We start from the raw sequence: 17211 nt of genomic DNA, 5'->3' as shown, positions 1-17211 counted from the left end.
CTCGGCCTCACCCGGCGCTTCCACGTTAACGTCAGATCTTCCGCTCTCACCAGATCATGTAATACTCTCAGAAATGTAAAGAGGATGGTACGTCATTCATGCATGAATCACAAGGACGACGTGAAGACCAAAGGCTAGAGAGAAACAGGCACCGCGACTCTGGAGACGGCTGATTCTATCCAAGTCATGTTGGACAGATGACTGCGAATGCTACTACCGATTGTTGCATTGAGGCATTTCACTGGCTGCTGGTGCGCCTACTTCCATTGATATCTCTAGTCTTTTCTCACGGTCGCCACTTTTCAATCCCGACCATCTCGTCAAAATCTCTTTAAGCTCAGGTACCTGTATCCGTATATGCAGCCGGGAACCTTGGTTCGCATGCCACCAAGGCTTAGCGTTTACGTGAAACGGCATGCTTACTTGTTGCGCGGCCTTGCTCAGCCTCTGCTGTTTATAGACTCGTTGCCGCGGACTATGATACTGTCCGGTAGGTACTAAATAGGAGTAATTGATACTTTCACATGCTGGTTGGGTCGTACATTTTCCAGCCCAGGACCGATTCCGCCCGCTTCATGTGTCAGGACTGAAGACCAGCCCAAATATGAAGATGGATGCTAAGCTTGGCCCTCTAATAGACTACGTCGTACTCGTAAGCTAGCACGCGCTAGCACGATCCTCCCAGGGTTCTCTTCTTGGCCATACATCGAGATGATCAAAGTCTCAGTACTTCGACCGTGGGGCGGAATCGCATCTTTAGACTGGCATCTGCGTTGATCGTGATTGTATCCATGCAGCCATGCCAGTTTAAAACCACCGCGAAGAGTATTCACGCCTGCCCTTTCAATTCCACGATTCGGACACGGATCTTTGGCTCTGGCCAATGGTAGTGTGTTTGATACACATGCGGCACATGGATACATCTTAATGATAGTCGGCTGGCACATAGAATAACAACGTGCTCACCATGTGCATGATTAGCCTCGCCTAATAGATTAATCCCGTGAACCCTTGATATTCAACGCCAAGAGATCGCCCAGCCGTGCAGTAGTCAAGAGCTCATTAGCAAACCACTTTTACCTAGACCACCACATGGGACTGCCCAATGGCCAGCGCTGCCCTATCGCCATTTAGCAGTTTATTACGCAAGGCTATCTTCAACTCGCTTATTGTCACACATGACTCTCGGGCGTATTTACCCGGAAGCGAAGAGTGAGAATATCGACGACGATTGAACAGACACAAGTTTGCTATATTGATCCCTCCAATGAAATAGCCATGAGCTCGCCATCTATTAGATTCCTACCATGGTTTCTTGCTCGACTGTCATCCGTAGCCACTGAGAAAGCGGCGTGTCTAGTGATGCTACCCTAATTTGCTAGGGAAAAGGCAATAGCCAAGTTGACGACGGCTTGGTTGTCGGCAAAATCAGATTCGTTGAAGATTACTGTACAATACCACCCTTTGAAGGGTAGCAGAAGCAGAGCTTCAGATGGCTAAGAGTGCTGAAGTTGACATCCAAACATGATACTATTTCATAATCACCGCTCATGGAATCATTAAACTTCCTTTTTTTTTTTCGAACATGTGCCAATGCTTGCGTTAAATTTTTTTTTTCGTCCAATGTAGTGTACGTCCAATGTAGTGTACAGCACGAGCCTATTCAGACTCTGTTAGTGTGAGGAAGTAGATGCTCCCTGTAACCCTAGCCAAGCATTATCACATCTCCGTCGTCTTCATCATCATCCTCATCCTCATCTTCAACTTCGTCGTCATCTTCATCTTCGCCATCAAAGCCAGTACGCATTCTTGCCGATTCATCGCTGTCCTCATCGATGTCACTGAGGCTGTCATTATTGTTATCATCTTCGTCGCCCTGTATTCCCAAAAGTTCATCCCAGTGGCTCGGCGTCGGTGTAGATAGCGTAGTTGAGTCGGGAGTTGGGAAAACGCCCCTATCTGCTGCTGCGGCTGCTATGCCTCTGACAGCAGAAGCTCGCCTTCGTCTGCCTCCCCGGCGGCCCTGGCTCCGTCTTGTATATCGACGTTCCCCTCTGTCACTCTGACTAGCACCATTGCTTTGTTCCACACCAAGACTGGGCTTTTTTCTGCGAGGTTTGAAGTCAGGACCCTTTCTGTCATCAAAATCCTTTCCAGCGCCATCCATCGCATAAACGGTAACTTCATCTTCGTCCCCCCTTTTCTTCTTGAGGGCGATGAGATTCTCTAGGAAGCGCAACTGCTGCGCCCTCTCGCCCGTCCTATCTTTCCCAGGGGGGATGCGAATGTTCCACTCCTCACGAATAGCCTTTAACGAGTCCTCTTGTGCCACTTTGGGCTTTAACGTCTTTTCAGTGGTCAGGATACGTGAGGAGCTGGCTCCAAGGATATCTACACCGCCAGGAAGATGGCGAAGAGCAGGTAGCTGGGCGGCATCTTTGGCCTCACGATCTGCTAAAATCGCTTCTGTCCCGATTACTTCTGCCCACTGGCCCTCAAACACTCGGCCTCTGTAGGATATAATTGGGTTGCGAGAGTGGAGTTCCAGTATCTGTATCTCTTCCAGAGGTTCGCTGGAGTCTTTATCTATTGCTGGTTCAGTCGTCTCTTTCATAGCCGAGTCTTCTCTCTCTTTCTCTTTCTCTTTCTCTTTCCCTTTCCCTTTGTCCTTCTTCACTGGTTTCGTAGTTTTCGTAGGGTTGCTAATCGCTCTTAGACGAGGGTCGATATTCGCGTCCTCTTCATTTTCCTCTTCTTCCCCTGGTGCATCTTCTTCTTCTGGAACCTCTTCTTCTGGTTCAGCAGCTCCTGAATTGCCCTGGCCATCTTCTTCGTCGTTGTTATCCTCGTTACGACCTGGTTCGTGTGGACCAACAACATGTTTGTCGTTCTTCACGTCTGCGTTATTGTTATCGGCGTACTGATCTGACCAATTTTTGTAATACCCTCCACGGCTATGATGATGGGCCTTTGCTGGGCGTTCTTTGAACTCTGGGTATGATAGATCAAGCGTTAAATAGTAGACCTAAGGAGTGGTGTGATTTAGCATGAAAGAATTCGAAGTCCTCATTGTGCAGCAGCTTGTAGATCTTACTTCTGTCTCAGTCGTGGAGTATTCGTATTCCCACTCGTCCTGATCATCCTGCGATACCTGTTCCAAGACTTTATCGACATGCAAAGCTCCAGGCTCCTCGTCTAGCCATGGAGACACTGTTGATTTTGTTGCCAATGGTTCTGAGGTCGAGCTTGACGCTGCGGCTGCCATGGTGGATACAGCGTACCTTCCCAAAGAACAGGCACGGTTGGCAATGGAATTCGATATCGCGACTGATGATAAATAGATTGAAAAGGGTTGTCCGCCTAAATTCGAGCTTCAATTGACAACCGCGAAACGCGTGAACCCGACCAAGCCTCAAGCCAAGGCCGCCATTACGTAGAGCGAAAAGAGCATTAATAGCTTTGGCGGAGCTCTTGACAAGTCCAATACGACCCTGCTCTGTCCATTTTCGGTTTAGCGCACGAACTGATCAAGACTAGACCCCGCTATCGCTCTTCACTGCCGTTATCAGGGCTACGATAAGAAATTCGAGACTCACTCCATCGTGATTGACTCTTCGACTCGGATTCCTGCTTGACTCACAAATTGCAAAGGGGGGATTCCTTGGCTACAAATATCTTTAATCTCAGAGCCTCATCCTCAATCTCGCGAGATAGCTCGTTCAGCGTATACAAACCAACGGGGCTGAGCCTTTCGACTATTCGCATCTCACTTATTGTCAGAACCCCGCGGAACATTTTTGCAAACAGCAGCGGGCAAGATGCCCACGGTTCACCTCCTGGATTACGTGGCCGGCAATATCCGCAGTCTGGTTAATGCCATTGAGAAGCTGGGCTACGAGGTTGACTGGGTCAGATCTCCCGAAGATGTGCCCAGGGCAGAGGTTTGGATGGCCCTTAACCAGTCTCCAATATTGGACCACTTACTCACCCTTCCTGACAGAAACTCATTCTGCCTGGCGTCGGCCACTTCGGCCACTGTATGACCCAGCTTGGCCAGGCAGGCTATTTGCCTGCCATTAAAAAGCACATTGAAGCCGGCAAACCATTTATGGGCATCTGCGTTGGCCTCCAGGCCCTCTTTGAAGGTTCAGTAGAGGATCCTGACGTTCCCGGACTCGGCCTGATTCCTTCTACACTCACACAGTTTGATGACTCCGACAAATCAGTACCACACATTGGATGGAACAACGCCAACACTGGAGGCAAGGTCATGTACGACTTGAGCCCAGACTCAAAATACTACTATGTCCACACTTACAAGTCCCCTTACAACAAGGCCGAGTTCGAAGCCCAAGGCTGGACAGTTGCGACGGGAACCTACGGAAATGAGACTTTCGTCGGCGCCATTGCAAAAGGCAACATCTATGCCACCCAATTCCACCCAGAGAAGTCAGGCGTTGCCGGTCTCCGAACAATTCGGGCCTTTTTGACCGGCTCCGGAGCGCAAAACCTCGGAGCCGATATGCCATCCGGCACGGCGTCAACCGAGTTCAAGGACGGCCTCACTCGCCGACTCATTGCCTGTCTTGACGTCCGAACCAATGACCAGGGCGATCTTGTCGTCACAAAAGGTGACCAGTACGATGTCCGTGAAAAGGGCGCTGACCGCAATGTCCGGAACCTGGGCAAGCCCGTTGAGATGGCCAAGAAGTACTACGAATCCGGCGCCGATGAAGTCACCTTCCTCAACATCACTTCCTTCCGCGACTGCCCTCTCGCCGACCTCCCTATGCTGGAGGTTCTCCGACAGACTTCAAAGACTGTCTTCGTGCCGCTTACTATCGGTGGTGGTATCCGCGACACCGTGGACACCGATGGCACCAAGGTCTCAGCCCTGGATATTGCCACCATGTACTTCAAGTCTGGCGCCGACAAGGTCTCTATCGGATCCGATGCCGTGCTAGCTGCTGAGGAATACTACTCCCTTGGTAAGAAGCTCTTCGGCAACACCGCCATTGAGCAAATCTCTCGCGCCTACGGCAGACAAGCCGTCGTCGTCAGCGTAGACCCCAAGCGCGTTTATGTCCCTAAGCTCGATGCCACTCGCCACGCCATCGTCAACACCAAGTTCCCCGGCCCCAAGGGCGAGGCCTTCTGCTGGTACGCCTGTACCATCAAGGGCGGTCGTGAAACTCGTGACATGGACGTCGTGGAGCTCACACAGGCCGTCGAGGCCATGGGAGCCGGCGAGATTCTGCTCAACTGCATCGACAAGGACGGCACCAACAGCGGTTTCGACCTTGAGCTCATCGAGCAGGTGAAGATGGCCGTCAAGATTCCCGTCATTGCGTCCAGTGGTGCTGGTAACCCAGGACACTTTGAGGAAGTGTTTGAAAAGACTACAACGGATGCCGCTCTTGGCGCGGGCATGTTCCACAGAGGAGAGTACACTGTAAAACAGGTCAAGGATTTCCTACAAGAGAAGGGTTTACTGGTACGACAATTCGATGGAGACCTATGATTAGAGATGGTTACGTAGGGGGGGAAAAGTTGTTATAGAATATTCACATGTATGGTATGTGATACTTGTATGTTAATGATTGGATTGTGCTCAAAATATAAAAAAGCTTTGAAAAAAAAAAAAAATTCCATTCTCAAGCCATCACTGGCAACTACTACCTGATAACTGATAACTACTGCTTGGCTTAAACCCGTCCGGAGTACTCCGTACAGTCTAATCCTTTTGAGCCGTGACTCCAAATGCAGAAAACAAAATGTTGACACTTTTCTCAGAGGCAGTTTGCACGAAAACAACAACAACAATGACCAACAATAAAAAAATTACCAACAGCGCCAACTAAAAAGAAAAGAAACTTTGAAGAGTATGATGCCGTTCAAGGTCAATAGAACTACCGAAAAAAGCGGAATCATTACTAACGCCGTTTGGCTCCTTTGCTGGTCATACACATTCAACACCATCAAACAACGAATAGACAGATTGCAAATGAAATCATTCTGGTTACAAAACGAGGTAATATGCATGTTCTCTCAGTGACAAATGCGCAGAAAAAAAAGAACGAAAGAAAGAAGAAGAAGAAAAAAAGTTGAAAAAAGTTGAAGTAACTGGGCTGAGGAGACTAGAGCTCCATACCCATAAAGATCCACTGGCTGCTCGTCACGTCCAGGTCGTGAGCCCAGTGATCCAGCGTGGCCATGTCGAAGCCAACCCATTGAAGGCTCTTGATTAAGTCGCGAGCATTGTCCGCAGGCATGCGGCGGTCAAGACATGTGACGATCTGGCTACAAGCCAGAGGACCATCAGCAAGTTCGATGAGCGCCATAAGACTATATTGAGCGTCAGTACCAGATATATATTGCGATTGAGATATTGGAGGAGGTATATGCTTACGCCTTTTTCAAGTCTCTTCCTAGCACGCCTTCGGTGTCGAAGAAGATGAAAAGTGATTTCTCCTTTCCATCGTCTGCCACAAAGGCGCGGAAGCTCGATCCGCCAGCGTAGTCCCAGACTTCCATCCAGGCCTCGATCCTCGGGCCAGCCGGAACGTCGTCCGGGCCCTGGTTGAATGGATCCGCGAGGTGGTTGTCTGGTGGCGGCGATTGCAAATAAGCACCTGTCAAGCCGGAGCCATGGATAGACAGGTTCCTCTCACCAAGGAACACGGTCTTCATGGTCTCACAGAAGAATCTCTCACATTCTTCCCTGATCATGAGTGCTGCCCCCCCTCGTCGCTCCAGGCGGCGGCCTGGAATGTCGCGCTTCTTCTGCTTAGGAAGAAGGGCGAGCTCGTTGGACGAGGTTAATGCGGCGAGGGGGGGACTTGAAGGAGGAGAGGGCAGACCTGAGGAAGGAACCTCAGGAATACCACTCGGCCCCTGTAAAGACGGCAAAGAGGGAAGATTAGCCTAATGATACGATATTATATGGTATGAAGCTGTAAAACTAGGACGTACCTGTGACCCCCGTAGTGCAGTAGTGGAGGCCCTTGAGGTTCGCGGAAGAGTCAACGACGTAGCAGGAGGCAAGGACATTGACACGGGCAGTCAAGTCCTCGCCATAATTACTACTGTAATTTATACTTTGGTTACTCATTGGCGCCATTGCGATGGAGTTCCACGGTGATTGCTGGGAAGTCTGGTGGTTGGGCGTTGCTGGAAAGATACCGAGCTGAGAGCTAGGTCGACCGAGGGTGGCGAAAGTTGGTGCGGTGGTGTTGCAGCGCAGCGGAGCGTTCAATGCGGTCTTGATCGAAAAATCGATTTGGTGCTTGTGGAATTTATAGCTTTGGGAGATGCTTGACAGATCGTATTTCCAATTCTTTTTTTTTTTTTTTTTTTCTCGTTGAGCGGATGTCTCGAACGGGCGTTTTGTCGAATGTTTTTCGATGTGGTTGGTGTAGAGGAAATTTGACTTTTGGAGTGTGAAGAAGAAAAGAGAAAAAAAAGCGGAGGAGAGGAGAGGAAGTGCGTGTGCTGCGAACTTTAACAGGCCCTGTGTGGCTCCCTTTCTGCTGCTGACTGGACGCTTCTAGTAGCATGAGTTAGCAGCCCGCTTACAGCGGTTCAGCGGCGCTTTCGGTGCCAATCATCCGGGTCGCCAAGCCCACATGTTGGGCCGCTCTGATGCACGGTTTCGGGCCTGTGCACACTGTCTCGGGCGGCACAGACTGCGTGCAATAATACAGTGCGACGCCAATACTGTGTTTGCTGCTGGCTGTGGCACCGAGCTTCCGCGGTGACAGGCCGAGATGACGAAATGCTGCGCTGCCAAGGCCCTCGCCCGGCTATATTACTCGTATGCAGCGATTCGTCTGTGGCAATAGGGGGTTGGTCGGTTGATGCTCAACTGGGGTATGCAGAGAGAGTGCATCAAAGTGCCTACATTGCTCCCGTATTCGACGTGGGTGTTCTACAGGATTGATTAATCACAGGGGGCTCTAGCCGTTAGCTCCAGGCTTGCTCTAGCTCTGCGTGCTTAGAGCGAGGCTAGAGACGAGAGCTAGTGACGAGAAGCCTCAAACAGCGTCTAGTTGAAACTCGTCTCTGAGCCGACACAGACGCCGCCCGTCATGGGATCTCAATACTACCATCTGACTAAATATTCTCCTCCGGGTTCTTGCACAATTAGAACTTAGACGATTCTAGAGATACGGCCAAGCCCCATTTTGAACTAACATCTTAATACTGTTGCCGGCAACGTGATACGCTTAGTGGTGTTATAAGACAGTGCGAGTGTTCGTCTCGATCCTCAGAGGTATCAACAAGAGATTTCAATACGGAACGAGATACGAAATTAAAAAGGGTAAAATATCTGCATTTGCAGACTCCTATACAGTCCTCAAATGTACATCCTCATGTCTGCTATGACCACTACTTACATCCTACCAAAGCAGATGGGCTCTTTGACCATCCGTCTCGCTACCCAAACGACTTATCAGGTATAGATTTTCATGACCCTCTGAAGCCCAATGTCACAAAGCATATACAAATAAACAAATGTGCCAAGCCCATTGCTTTGGCATATGCGCCTGATTTAAATAGGAAAAAAGAAACAAAAAAAAAAAAAGAAAAAGAGGCAAGGCAAGGCAAGGCAAAATTCACACAAATTCTCTCCAGCTCTTCCTCTTACTCATCCATATCTCGCACTGAGGCTTGCAAAGGCATCAGGGCTATGACGCCCGTTTGTCCATGCCAGGTCCATCCCCAAGTTCATGCTTTCTCTGCTAATCTTCCGATCTGTGGCAAAAGGGTCTGGGGCTGCCACCGGAGGCCCACTCTTCATGAATGGGTTATTGTTACCCGCAGTGGGCTGCGAGGTGACTAAAGGTGACTGTGCCGGAGCTGCCACGGGCTGCATGGACTGCATTGGCTGCATTGGCTGAGCTGGCATAACCCTATCCTCCGGAATAGCTGGCGGTTGTGCGTGCATATTGGGCTCAGAAGCCGTAGGGCGTGCTGCCTGCGGTTGACCATACAGAGCCAGGATAGACGCTTTATCTTGGCGCTGGGGCTGGTAGTACTGTTGGTGCTGCTGTCCAAAGAACTGAGGCTGTTGTTGCTGTTGTCCAAAGAATTGGGGCTGTTGCTGCTGCTGCTGCTGCTGCTGGTACTGTACGCCATTGTTCAAAAAGGGGTTTGTCCCAGTCAAATGAGGCTGTAGTGGCATGGGGCTCTGGAACATGGTAGGCAGAGATTGCTCCGGGATTTGCGTGAGAGAAGGCGAGGATATCCTGGTCGGAGATCGTGTGAAGGGATTGTTTCCATATGCTGCAGCCTGACTAGTATTTAGTGATAGACTTTGCTGAGGCGCCGGCTGCTGCTGCTGCTGCTGCTGCGGCTGCTGTTGCTGGAATACGGGCTGCGGCTGCGTGAAAAACGGATTATAGCCCGTTTGCTGAGGTGCCAGGGGTTGTGCAGCAGGCTGAGGGTACGTCATGCTGCTTTGGAAGCCCAGATTCTGATATTGTTGAGGAATTGGCGGCTGAGCACCTTGCTGTGGCTGATACACCGAGTACTGATGATGCTGCTGCGGCGAGGTCACTCCGCCAGTGTGATGAGGGAACAGCGACTGGGCTGCTGGAGACAAGGACATATTCTGAAACGCTTGGGTGACAAGGTTGGCCTGCTGCGCTGGAGCTCCGTAGGGATTCGTCGAGGTTATGAAAGGGTTGTTGGTTTGAAGCGTTCCAGTAGAATGGGCTGTCGCTGGCTGGGCCGGGGGGAAGATATCGAAGGGGTTCGTGGACGCTGCCGTTGCTGTCGTCGGTCGTTCTGGAGTCGTGTCCTTGTGTGGTACACTTAAGCCTAGATTGAGTCCTGCAGGATTCGAACCCACGGGCGTTAATGACCTTGAAGTTCGCAAAGTTCGCTCAGCTGCTGGCGGGACGGGTCCTGGCGATTGTCCATCACCCTCGCCGAGACGAACGAGCGCCTCAACAGCACGCTCCAAATTGCCGTTAACTCCTCTCAGAATAGTTGCGTTTCGTTGATCATCTTGGAAACCCATATCTCGTAGTCTCGCAAGCTTCTTATCCGTATCGCCCTGGCCGTAATCCACAGCAGCGCCAAAGACTTTCGATTGCTTGTTTGCATGGTTCGATGAATGACTGGAATTCGCAAGCTCCTGTGCGGCGGCCGCCTTGGCCTCCTTCTTCGCCCGGGAAGATAGTGGGAATATCGACGAGGCTGACCTGAACCCGAACTTGGAATTCTTGGGCGGGGGCGGCGGAGGAGTGGCTTCATCCAGTTGTGGTTTCTTGAGCCTCCCACCCTGACCAGCGGCGGTGTTGACGTACTTTTGTCTAATAAATCTCTCCATTGCCGAGTCTGCTTCATCTACATCGATGGGGATCGATGGCTCTTTCTTCTCGGGATTGTATATTTTATTAGAAGCAACGTTGCCCACCTTTCGCATATTCTGTAACCAAACCAAATCAGCATCAAAGACATTGACGAGCTCAAAGGCAAAGAACGGTGTTCACTCACGTCGACTTGTTCGTTTGTCCAAGAATCCATACTTAGCGACTTCACTTTGGATATGTGCGTGCCCAGCTTTCGATGAATTGTCGCGCATCGCATACACAGGAAGATGCCCAGCTGTAAATCGCATCATTAGCACATGCCATTTCAAGTTATAACGCGGGCGACCGGCAAAGGCCCATCGAGAGAGGGATATCGTACGCTCCATGATGCCCAGGCTGTGACACAGAGTTGTGGTTAGCAAGTGGTTGTACCAGATGTGTGAACAGAGAGACGCAGATGCATACATGGATTCCGCGCGTGGCAGTCGGCGCACTGGTCATTGCCCGGCACGGAATGTACCAGCTCTTGTAGAATCGCCTCGTTACGCGCCTGCTGGCGCTTGCTCAATGCCCCCGTCATGACGCCGTCGTCTCTGTCTGGTTATTACTTGGTTGACAAGCGAGAGTAGCGGAAGGGACTGCGTGCGCGTGTTAAAGCTTCGGTGTGGGAAGACCGGGGTGCTCCGTTGTACCCAAGCAATCAGAGACCCAGGCGGGTTTGATTGATTTTTTGACGGCTGGCGGGCTGTAAGATGAGGCTTTGGAATCAGACCAGGGTCATGGCGATGGAGGCAGGCAAGGAGGGGCCGCGCAGAAGCTGGCAAACTGGGCTTCGCTGAGGATATTGACGATGCTACCAGGCAACCTGCAGATGGCAGAGAAACAAAAGCAAGGAACCAAAAAAGAACCCCAACGGCTAAATCCAAGTAGAAAAAGAGACGATGCGAAAGCAGCGAAGAAATGGTGCTAGCGAGGCGAGCGACTCATGGGTGTTGCGATTCGATTCCTGACTTATCCACTGGGGAAAAGGAGAAGCATCGAATCATTACCCGTCTTTCATTTTAGCCTGCAGATGCCACACGACCAGCGCAGCCTAGCCAAGACACAGCGCCACAGCGCATGTGGGGAAGGACATTGTTCCATAGAAGCGCTGGGCTCAGGGCCTGCAGAAGCCTGTGCTCAGGGAAGTTAGCGGCCCGCCGGCCCAGCGCTTCAGCGGTGTTTTGGGAGCGCTCCAGAGCCTCTGCTTCGTATTTGGGCGCCAAGCGCCACCCCGAGCAATACGCGCTGGAAGACACCGACGAAGAACCGGAGTGGCGGGGCTAATCGATAAGGCTGATGAGAATTCAAAACGGCTGCTTGGAGAGGCGGAATGTGGGCGCCATGTGCGGATGAACCACCGGCGATGGGAAGCAAAGCTCACAAGCCCAATCTAGGCTCATTGCTTGGCAGCAGTGCCATGGTTGGTCTGAGTAGGAGTAGGAGTAGGAGTAGCAGGCACAGACCGACGATTGGCTGCGCTGCCCACCCATTCTGTCAGCATTGACCCCATCTAGCACTCAATCCAACGGTGATGTCAAAGCGCTTGCGAATTGATCTTTTATTAGAACGCGCACTCAAGCGAGTGACAGCAGAACAGGATATTTCGAGCCAAGACCATTGATCTCCCTGAAACTTGAGGTCTGCACATGATGACGAGTAGGCAATTTGTATACTTCTTTTTCGGAACTATTGGAAAATTTTGCGAATTCATTTGTTCCCGGTTCATCTTCGCCCTCTCTCCTCTTTAGTAATTCTCGCCAGACTCGATCAAGAGTGACGGCACCAGCACCGGCATCACTGAGTCAAGATCCGGCACATACCGCTGCTATATAATGCAAAATACTATTTCCCGAGATGCTGTCACCCACGTGCTCATGGACCCGAGGCCCGGCCATGCCGACCTATCAGGGTTTTTTCGGACGTCGAGTATTCGGAATATTCCAGGTTAAGCAGTTTCCGAGGATCAATAGCAAAGCCCGGGCCTCGGAGCCCCTCGACGCCGCGATGGTGCCACTGACGCAGGGCCTCTGGTAAGCGCAGCAGTCCCCTATTCTAGCTCGTGCGGATGACAAAAAGAAAAGAGCAAAAGAAAAAAAGGTCGCTCACGAGCCGGCCGACGCCTCTGGAAGCGAAATTTGTCAACGCCCAGCTAAATGGCCTGGACGCATCCGCTACGCTGCCCGTGCCTTGCGCGAACCCTCAGTCCGCCGTTGCCAGGTCCGCTTTTCCGCCTGTCGCCGCTGCTCCCAACCTCGCGTCGACAGGGCCGGACATCTATTAGTACAGGAGGACCCCTACTTGATGGATGCTGACGGCTGTGCCCAGTCCATTGCATGCTATACGAGTGCCTTGAATGGATCTGTATGCCACTAACAAGAGCACGGGCTTACGGCGATGCTGAGCTGCTGTGCTGCCTGCGCTGAATAAGACCCCCGGCCACAGCCACCGGATGAAACCCACTGCACGGTTGCGCGCTCATATACCCAGCCACAGCCCCGTACGCTCCCCCGAGACGCAACCCGCAGTGCGAAGCTACCCGCAACTTGTTGAGTCCGACTGCTAACGTGTCAGTACCGTCTCCAGCTCTAGCTTCAGCTCAATCTCGCTCAAAACCTCGACTCTGGCGACGCTTCCCAGCCACACGCAATCTTACTTATTTGCTCGGTCAGCTTGTCTTAGCTGTGTCTGGATCCTAACCGACTAGCCCGACTGCAAACCTACGATAGCGGGCGTTTCTGCAATGGAACAAGAGCCTTAAAACACGCAGCTTGTTTCGCGACCTTCTGTTCCACCCCCGACATTTCGAGTCTCTGGTTGACCCATTTCAACAACAATGGCTGGCATCGAGAGACTAGAGGTCCACAGCAGGGTAAGGCCGCTCAATTCTCTCCCCTTACCAATATCATGAGCTGTAAATGGCTGACAGAATCGCATAGTCCTACATCGTGCGATGGGTCAAAGTCGAGGAGGGGAACACTCTCTCCTGGAGCGTACAACCACACAAAAAGTCAATGTGAGCAGCGGCAAAAGAGCCAATGTAGCTTGCTGCAACTATAGCTAATTATAAAACCATCTAGAAACTTCGGTATCGTCAAGCACCCTGGCAGCGGCGCCACAGGCCTCTCTTCCACGACCGGCGACGACCTTCAGCCCAATGCACCCCACACGCAAGGGGTTGATGAGGGCAAAGCGAGCCGATTTGCTAAGAAAGACGTCACAGCCCAAGAGCTTCTCTCCAGCAAGGGCTTTATATCAATAAAATGGTTTGGGAAGTGCGAGGCGGACAAGGTATCCATGGGGGCCTACGATGTTCCCCTGGGGCAGACGGGCATGTATGGCTTGGTCTTTGACAACACATTCTCCAAGCAGACGTCCAAGACAGCGACTTTTGTTGTCCTGACGTATCCCACCGGCGCCGCCCCCCAGAGTGCCAACCACCTCCCAAACCTCCAGATGCCGAATGCTAGCCAGACCAGCCTGGGGGTACATACCAGCCCGCCTCAAGAGGCCGACCCTTCTGCTTCTGTGGATAGCTTCCATAGCCACCCAAGCAAGGGCCATGCCCGCAACATGTCCGAATCAACTGCCCCAGCCAACTATCATGTTGGAACGCTCTCAAAGCGCCGAAGAAAGAAGGGACAAGGATATGCCCGCCGCTATTTTTCTCTCGATTACTCTACCTGCACTTTGTCATATTACTACAACCGCAACTCCTCTGCCCTTCGTGGTGCTATCCCTCTTAGCTTGGCTGCCATTGCTGCTGATGAGAGGCGAAGGGAAATCAGCATAGACTCGGGCGCAGAAGTATGGCACCTCAAGGCACCCAACGATAAAGAATTCCAAGAATGGGCCCGAGCCCTCGAGAAAGCAAGTAAACTGGCCAGAGGACTCGAAAGCTTGCCACAGCAGCCAAAACTTGGCCTACAGGTTGATCATCGCACTCTACAGGATAACAAAAATTCTACCGGCAACCATGTAGGCCGTGATGAGGAGGTGGAATGGCAGCAGGTCGAGACCCTAGTTAGCCGCGTGGTTGGGACTCGTGACGCACTGCGCCGTTTGACCAAGGAGGTTGCGGCTCTGCCAAGACCGACTTCGTCATCGTCCCATCATCTCCAGAGCCAATCGGGGAGCGCTATCGAAGATAACGGCGACGGAGCAGAGCGGAAGTCATTCTGGAAACGCAAATCTAGCTCTTCCGTATCGAGTCCTCCGGGATTACACCCTCACTTTTCGCCTGGCGAAGATCATGATGATTCGAATAAACGCAGATCTAAGGGAGCGACACAAGAAGAAAAGTCTTTGCAGGATCACTGTGCGGCCCTGCTAGCCGATTTGGACTCTGTTGTCAGCGAGTTTACCATTCTTATCAACAACAGCAAACGACGTCGACTGCCGGTGCCCAAATCAGCTGATGCTGCCTCCCGCCTGAGCTTGGATACGACCTCTACTGGAGATGAGTTCTTTGACGCGGAAGATGCCGCCGGCGCAAGCGTCGTCAAGATTGATGCTAGCGACGATGAGACGCACGAGTCTGAAGCTGAAGGTGACGATGCCTCATCTCACGATGGCTCGTCCATCTCGTCTGTGGAAGAAGAGGAAGTGCGAAATGGGGGCGCCAATGCGCTGTTCCCAGCCAAGCCAAAGAGTCTTAGTCCTCTGCCTCTTGATGTCGTTGTTTCCCGCAGAACTGGCATACCGCCTGCCATGGTTTTGCCGCCTAGTCTGATTGCATTCGTCCGAAAGAATGTCGGCAAAGATCTTAGCACCATTAGCATGCCAGTTTCCGCAAACGAGCCGATTTCTTTGCTACAGAAGATTGCCGAGCAGTTGGAATACGCGCAGCTTTTGGACCAAGCCGTTAAGCGTGGATCGGTAACCGAGCGACTGCTGTATGTTACCGCCTTTGCTGTCTCACAGTTTAGCAGTGGCCGTGCCAAGGAGCGAGCTATCCGCAAACCGTTTAATCCTCTGCTAGGCGAGACGTTTGAGCTGGTTCGCTCGAGCAAGGAGATACCCGGAGGATTCCGGTTGCTCGTGGAGAAGGTTCAGCATCGACCTGTCAAATTGGCCATGCAGGCCGAGTCAGCCAGTTGGTCGCTTTCTCAATCTGCCGCTCCGGGTCAGAAGTTTTGGGGTAAAAGTGCCGAGATTACGACTGATGGACGTGTCAGAGTGGTGCTCCGTCTACCAGACGGATCTGACGAGCTGTACTCGTGGAACATTGCTACCATGTTTTTGCGAAACGTTGTAATGGGGGAGAAGTATGTGGAGCCCGTCGGGACGATGAATGTAGTAAATGACTCAACAGGCCACAAAGCAGCTGTTGAGTTTAGAAGCAAGGGCATGTTTGGCGGAAGGGCCGAAGATGTCAATGTGGAGACATTTGATCCCAAGGGCAGCAACACGGGCAGCGGCTTGACTGGTACCTGGACAGGAGGACTCAAGACGGCCGGTCCTGGAAAATCTGGCGGTGAAGAGATTTGGCGCGTCGGCAGCATGGTTGACAACCCTACACAGACCTACGGTATGACGGCATTCGCAGCCTCGCTGAACGAAATCACGGAGATTGAGAAGGGCAAACTACCACCAACCGACTGCAGATTGCGTCCTGATCAGCGTCTCGCCGAGCAGGGTAACCTAGACGAAGCCGAGCTTTGGAAGGTGAAGCTCGAGGAAGCACAGCGAGCCCGTCGCCGTGTCACGGAGGAGCGAGGTGAAGTGCACAAGCCCAGGTGGTTCGTCAAGGCGGACGAGTCCCCGGAAGGAGAGGAAGTATGGAGGATTAAGACTGGCAAGGAGAGTTACTGGGAGGAGCGTGCCCGCGGCGCCTGGACTGGCGTTGAAGAGATATTCAGCGCGCCTGGGGAGTAGAGCTTTTTCGGGCAGTGTTATTGCTTCCTTGGGTAAATAATGGCGGTAGAAGCGGTTCTTTTAAAGACTATGAGCTTTGTGTTTCTTTCTTCCTTTCCCCTTCCCCTTTGCCTCTTCTCTGCTGGAAAGATCAAGAATTAGATTATAAAGGGTGGGATGGGATATAAATATGAAGTATGAATATTACGACCTCTTATGACTTGCAACTTTGCTAGACTGTCTGCTTTCCCCGCTCAACCGTTTTGTGTGTGATATTGTGTGTGTGATTGTGACAGAGGTATGCAAGTAGGCAAGGCTACGGAGTAGGTGGAGAGGACAGTGAGACTGTTTGATACAGAGATGGACAATGAGTTGTGTTCTTGGCAGATCGCAATCTGGATCTTGAGCCGGGGAGGAAAAGAGGAGGTGAAGACACTGGTCTGGTGACATGGAGGACCAGTTGCGTCACTTTCAGGCAACATGGATTTTCTGGTATGTAGTTGAAAGCTACCCACCAATCCTGTTTGGACTATTCCATGGCATAGAGAGATAAGGAGAGAGCAGCTGATCGGTTATCCCCGTACTATCTTTAGGTTGTATCCATAATGCGTATGAAACTTCATTTTGATAATGGAAGCTTCACAGGCATTATTCCAAGAATCCGATAGGAGATTAATGGAGGCACAAGGTAGTAGCCAAGGAGTATAGGGGCATGTAGAAAACACCACCGCTCATCACATCAGATCTATAGTGACGGACGGACGTTGTTTTTTGTCCATTGCATGGGAGCATGCACCAGCTGACAAGCAAGAGCAAGATCGCCACGACGATTCAAATTTCCGCATCTCAGAATGTCTCGAAAAGACCAGAAGAAACCGCCGATCACAGGCTTCGGTTAAAACCTAGCGGCATTAACATTGGCCAACAAGCTTCTTTAGGGTCCCCAGATTAAGAGCGCTGGTTCTGCGTGGCAGCGGCAAACGCTGTGCCGGGGCGG

The 17211-nt window shown here is 51.6% G+C and overlaps 5 protein-coding genes across 5 annotated transcripts; 2 read left to right on the top strand and 3 right to left on the bottom strand.

Moving 5' to 3' along the window:
* Positions 1-1360: 1360 nt before the first annotated feature.
* Positions 1361-3421, bottom strand: TrAFT101_006032 (uncharacterized protein). Its single transcript, XM_024900248.2, has 2 exons — positions 3095-3421; positions 1361-3025 (listed from the first exon to the last, which is right to left on the bottom strand). The coding sequence occupies exons 1-2, from the start codon at positions 3263-3265 to the stop codon at positions 1706-1708; spliced, it is 1491 nt and encodes a 496-aa protein (XP_024760556.1). The 5' UTR covers positions 3266-3421; the 3' UTR covers positions 1361-1705.
* A 181-nt stretch (positions 3422-3602) lies between these two features.
* On the top strand, positions 3603-5611 carry TrAFT101_006031 (uncharacterized protein). Its single transcript, XM_024902547.2, has 2 exons — positions 3603-3941; positions 4001-5611. The coding sequence occupies exons 1-2, from the start codon at positions 3819-3821 to the stop codon at positions 5519-5521; spliced, it is 1644 nt and encodes a 547-aa protein (XP_024760555.1). The 5' UTR covers positions 3603-3818; the 3' UTR covers positions 5522-5611.
* Positions 5600-7424, bottom strand: TrAFT101_006030 (uncharacterized protein). The gene is made up of 3 exons (XM_066127638.1): positions 6973-7424; positions 6410-6894; positions 5600-6345 (listed from the first exon to the last, which is right to left on the bottom strand). The coding sequence occupies exons 1-3, from the start codon at positions 7048-7050 to the stop codon at positions 6138-6140; spliced, it is 771 nt and encodes a 256-aa protein (XP_065983751.1). The 5' UTR covers positions 7051-7424; the 3' UTR covers positions 5600-6137.
* An 868-nt stretch (positions 7425-8292) lies between these two features.
* TrAFT101_006029 (uncharacterized protein) lies at positions 8293-11293 on the bottom strand. Its single transcript, XM_024900159.2, has 4 exons — positions 10785-11293; positions 10699-10715; positions 10504-10614; positions 8293-10435 (listed from the first exon to the last, which is right to left on the bottom strand). The coding sequence occupies exons 1-4, from the start codon at positions 10897-10899 to the stop codon at positions 8648-8650; spliced, it is 2031 nt and encodes a 676-aa protein (XP_024760553.1). The 5' UTR covers positions 10900-11293; the 3' UTR covers positions 8293-8647.
* Positions 11294-11952: 659 nt separating this feature from the next.
* TrAFT101_006028 (uncharacterized protein) lies at positions 11953-16443 on the top strand. Its single transcript, XM_024905638.2, has 3 exons — positions 11953-13230; positions 13298-13374; positions 13439-16443. The coding sequence occupies exons 1-3, from the start codon at positions 13195-13197 to the stop codon at positions 16233-16235; spliced, it is 2910 nt and encodes a 969-aa protein (XP_024760552.1). The 5' UTR covers positions 11953-13194; the 3' UTR covers positions 16236-16443.
* The last annotated feature ends 768 nt before the right edge of the window (positions 16444-17211 follow it).

Source organism: Trichoderma asperellum, chromosome 3 (genome assembly GCF_020647865.1).
Source record: "Trichoderma asperellum chromosome 3, complete sequence".
Classification (NCBI taxonomy): Eukaryota; Fungi; Ascomycota; class Sordariomycetes; order Hypocreales; family Hypocreaceae; genus Trichoderma; species Trichoderma asperellum.
Note: the sequence above shows the minus strand (reverse complement) of the source record. Positions and strands in the feature narration are given on the sequence as shown.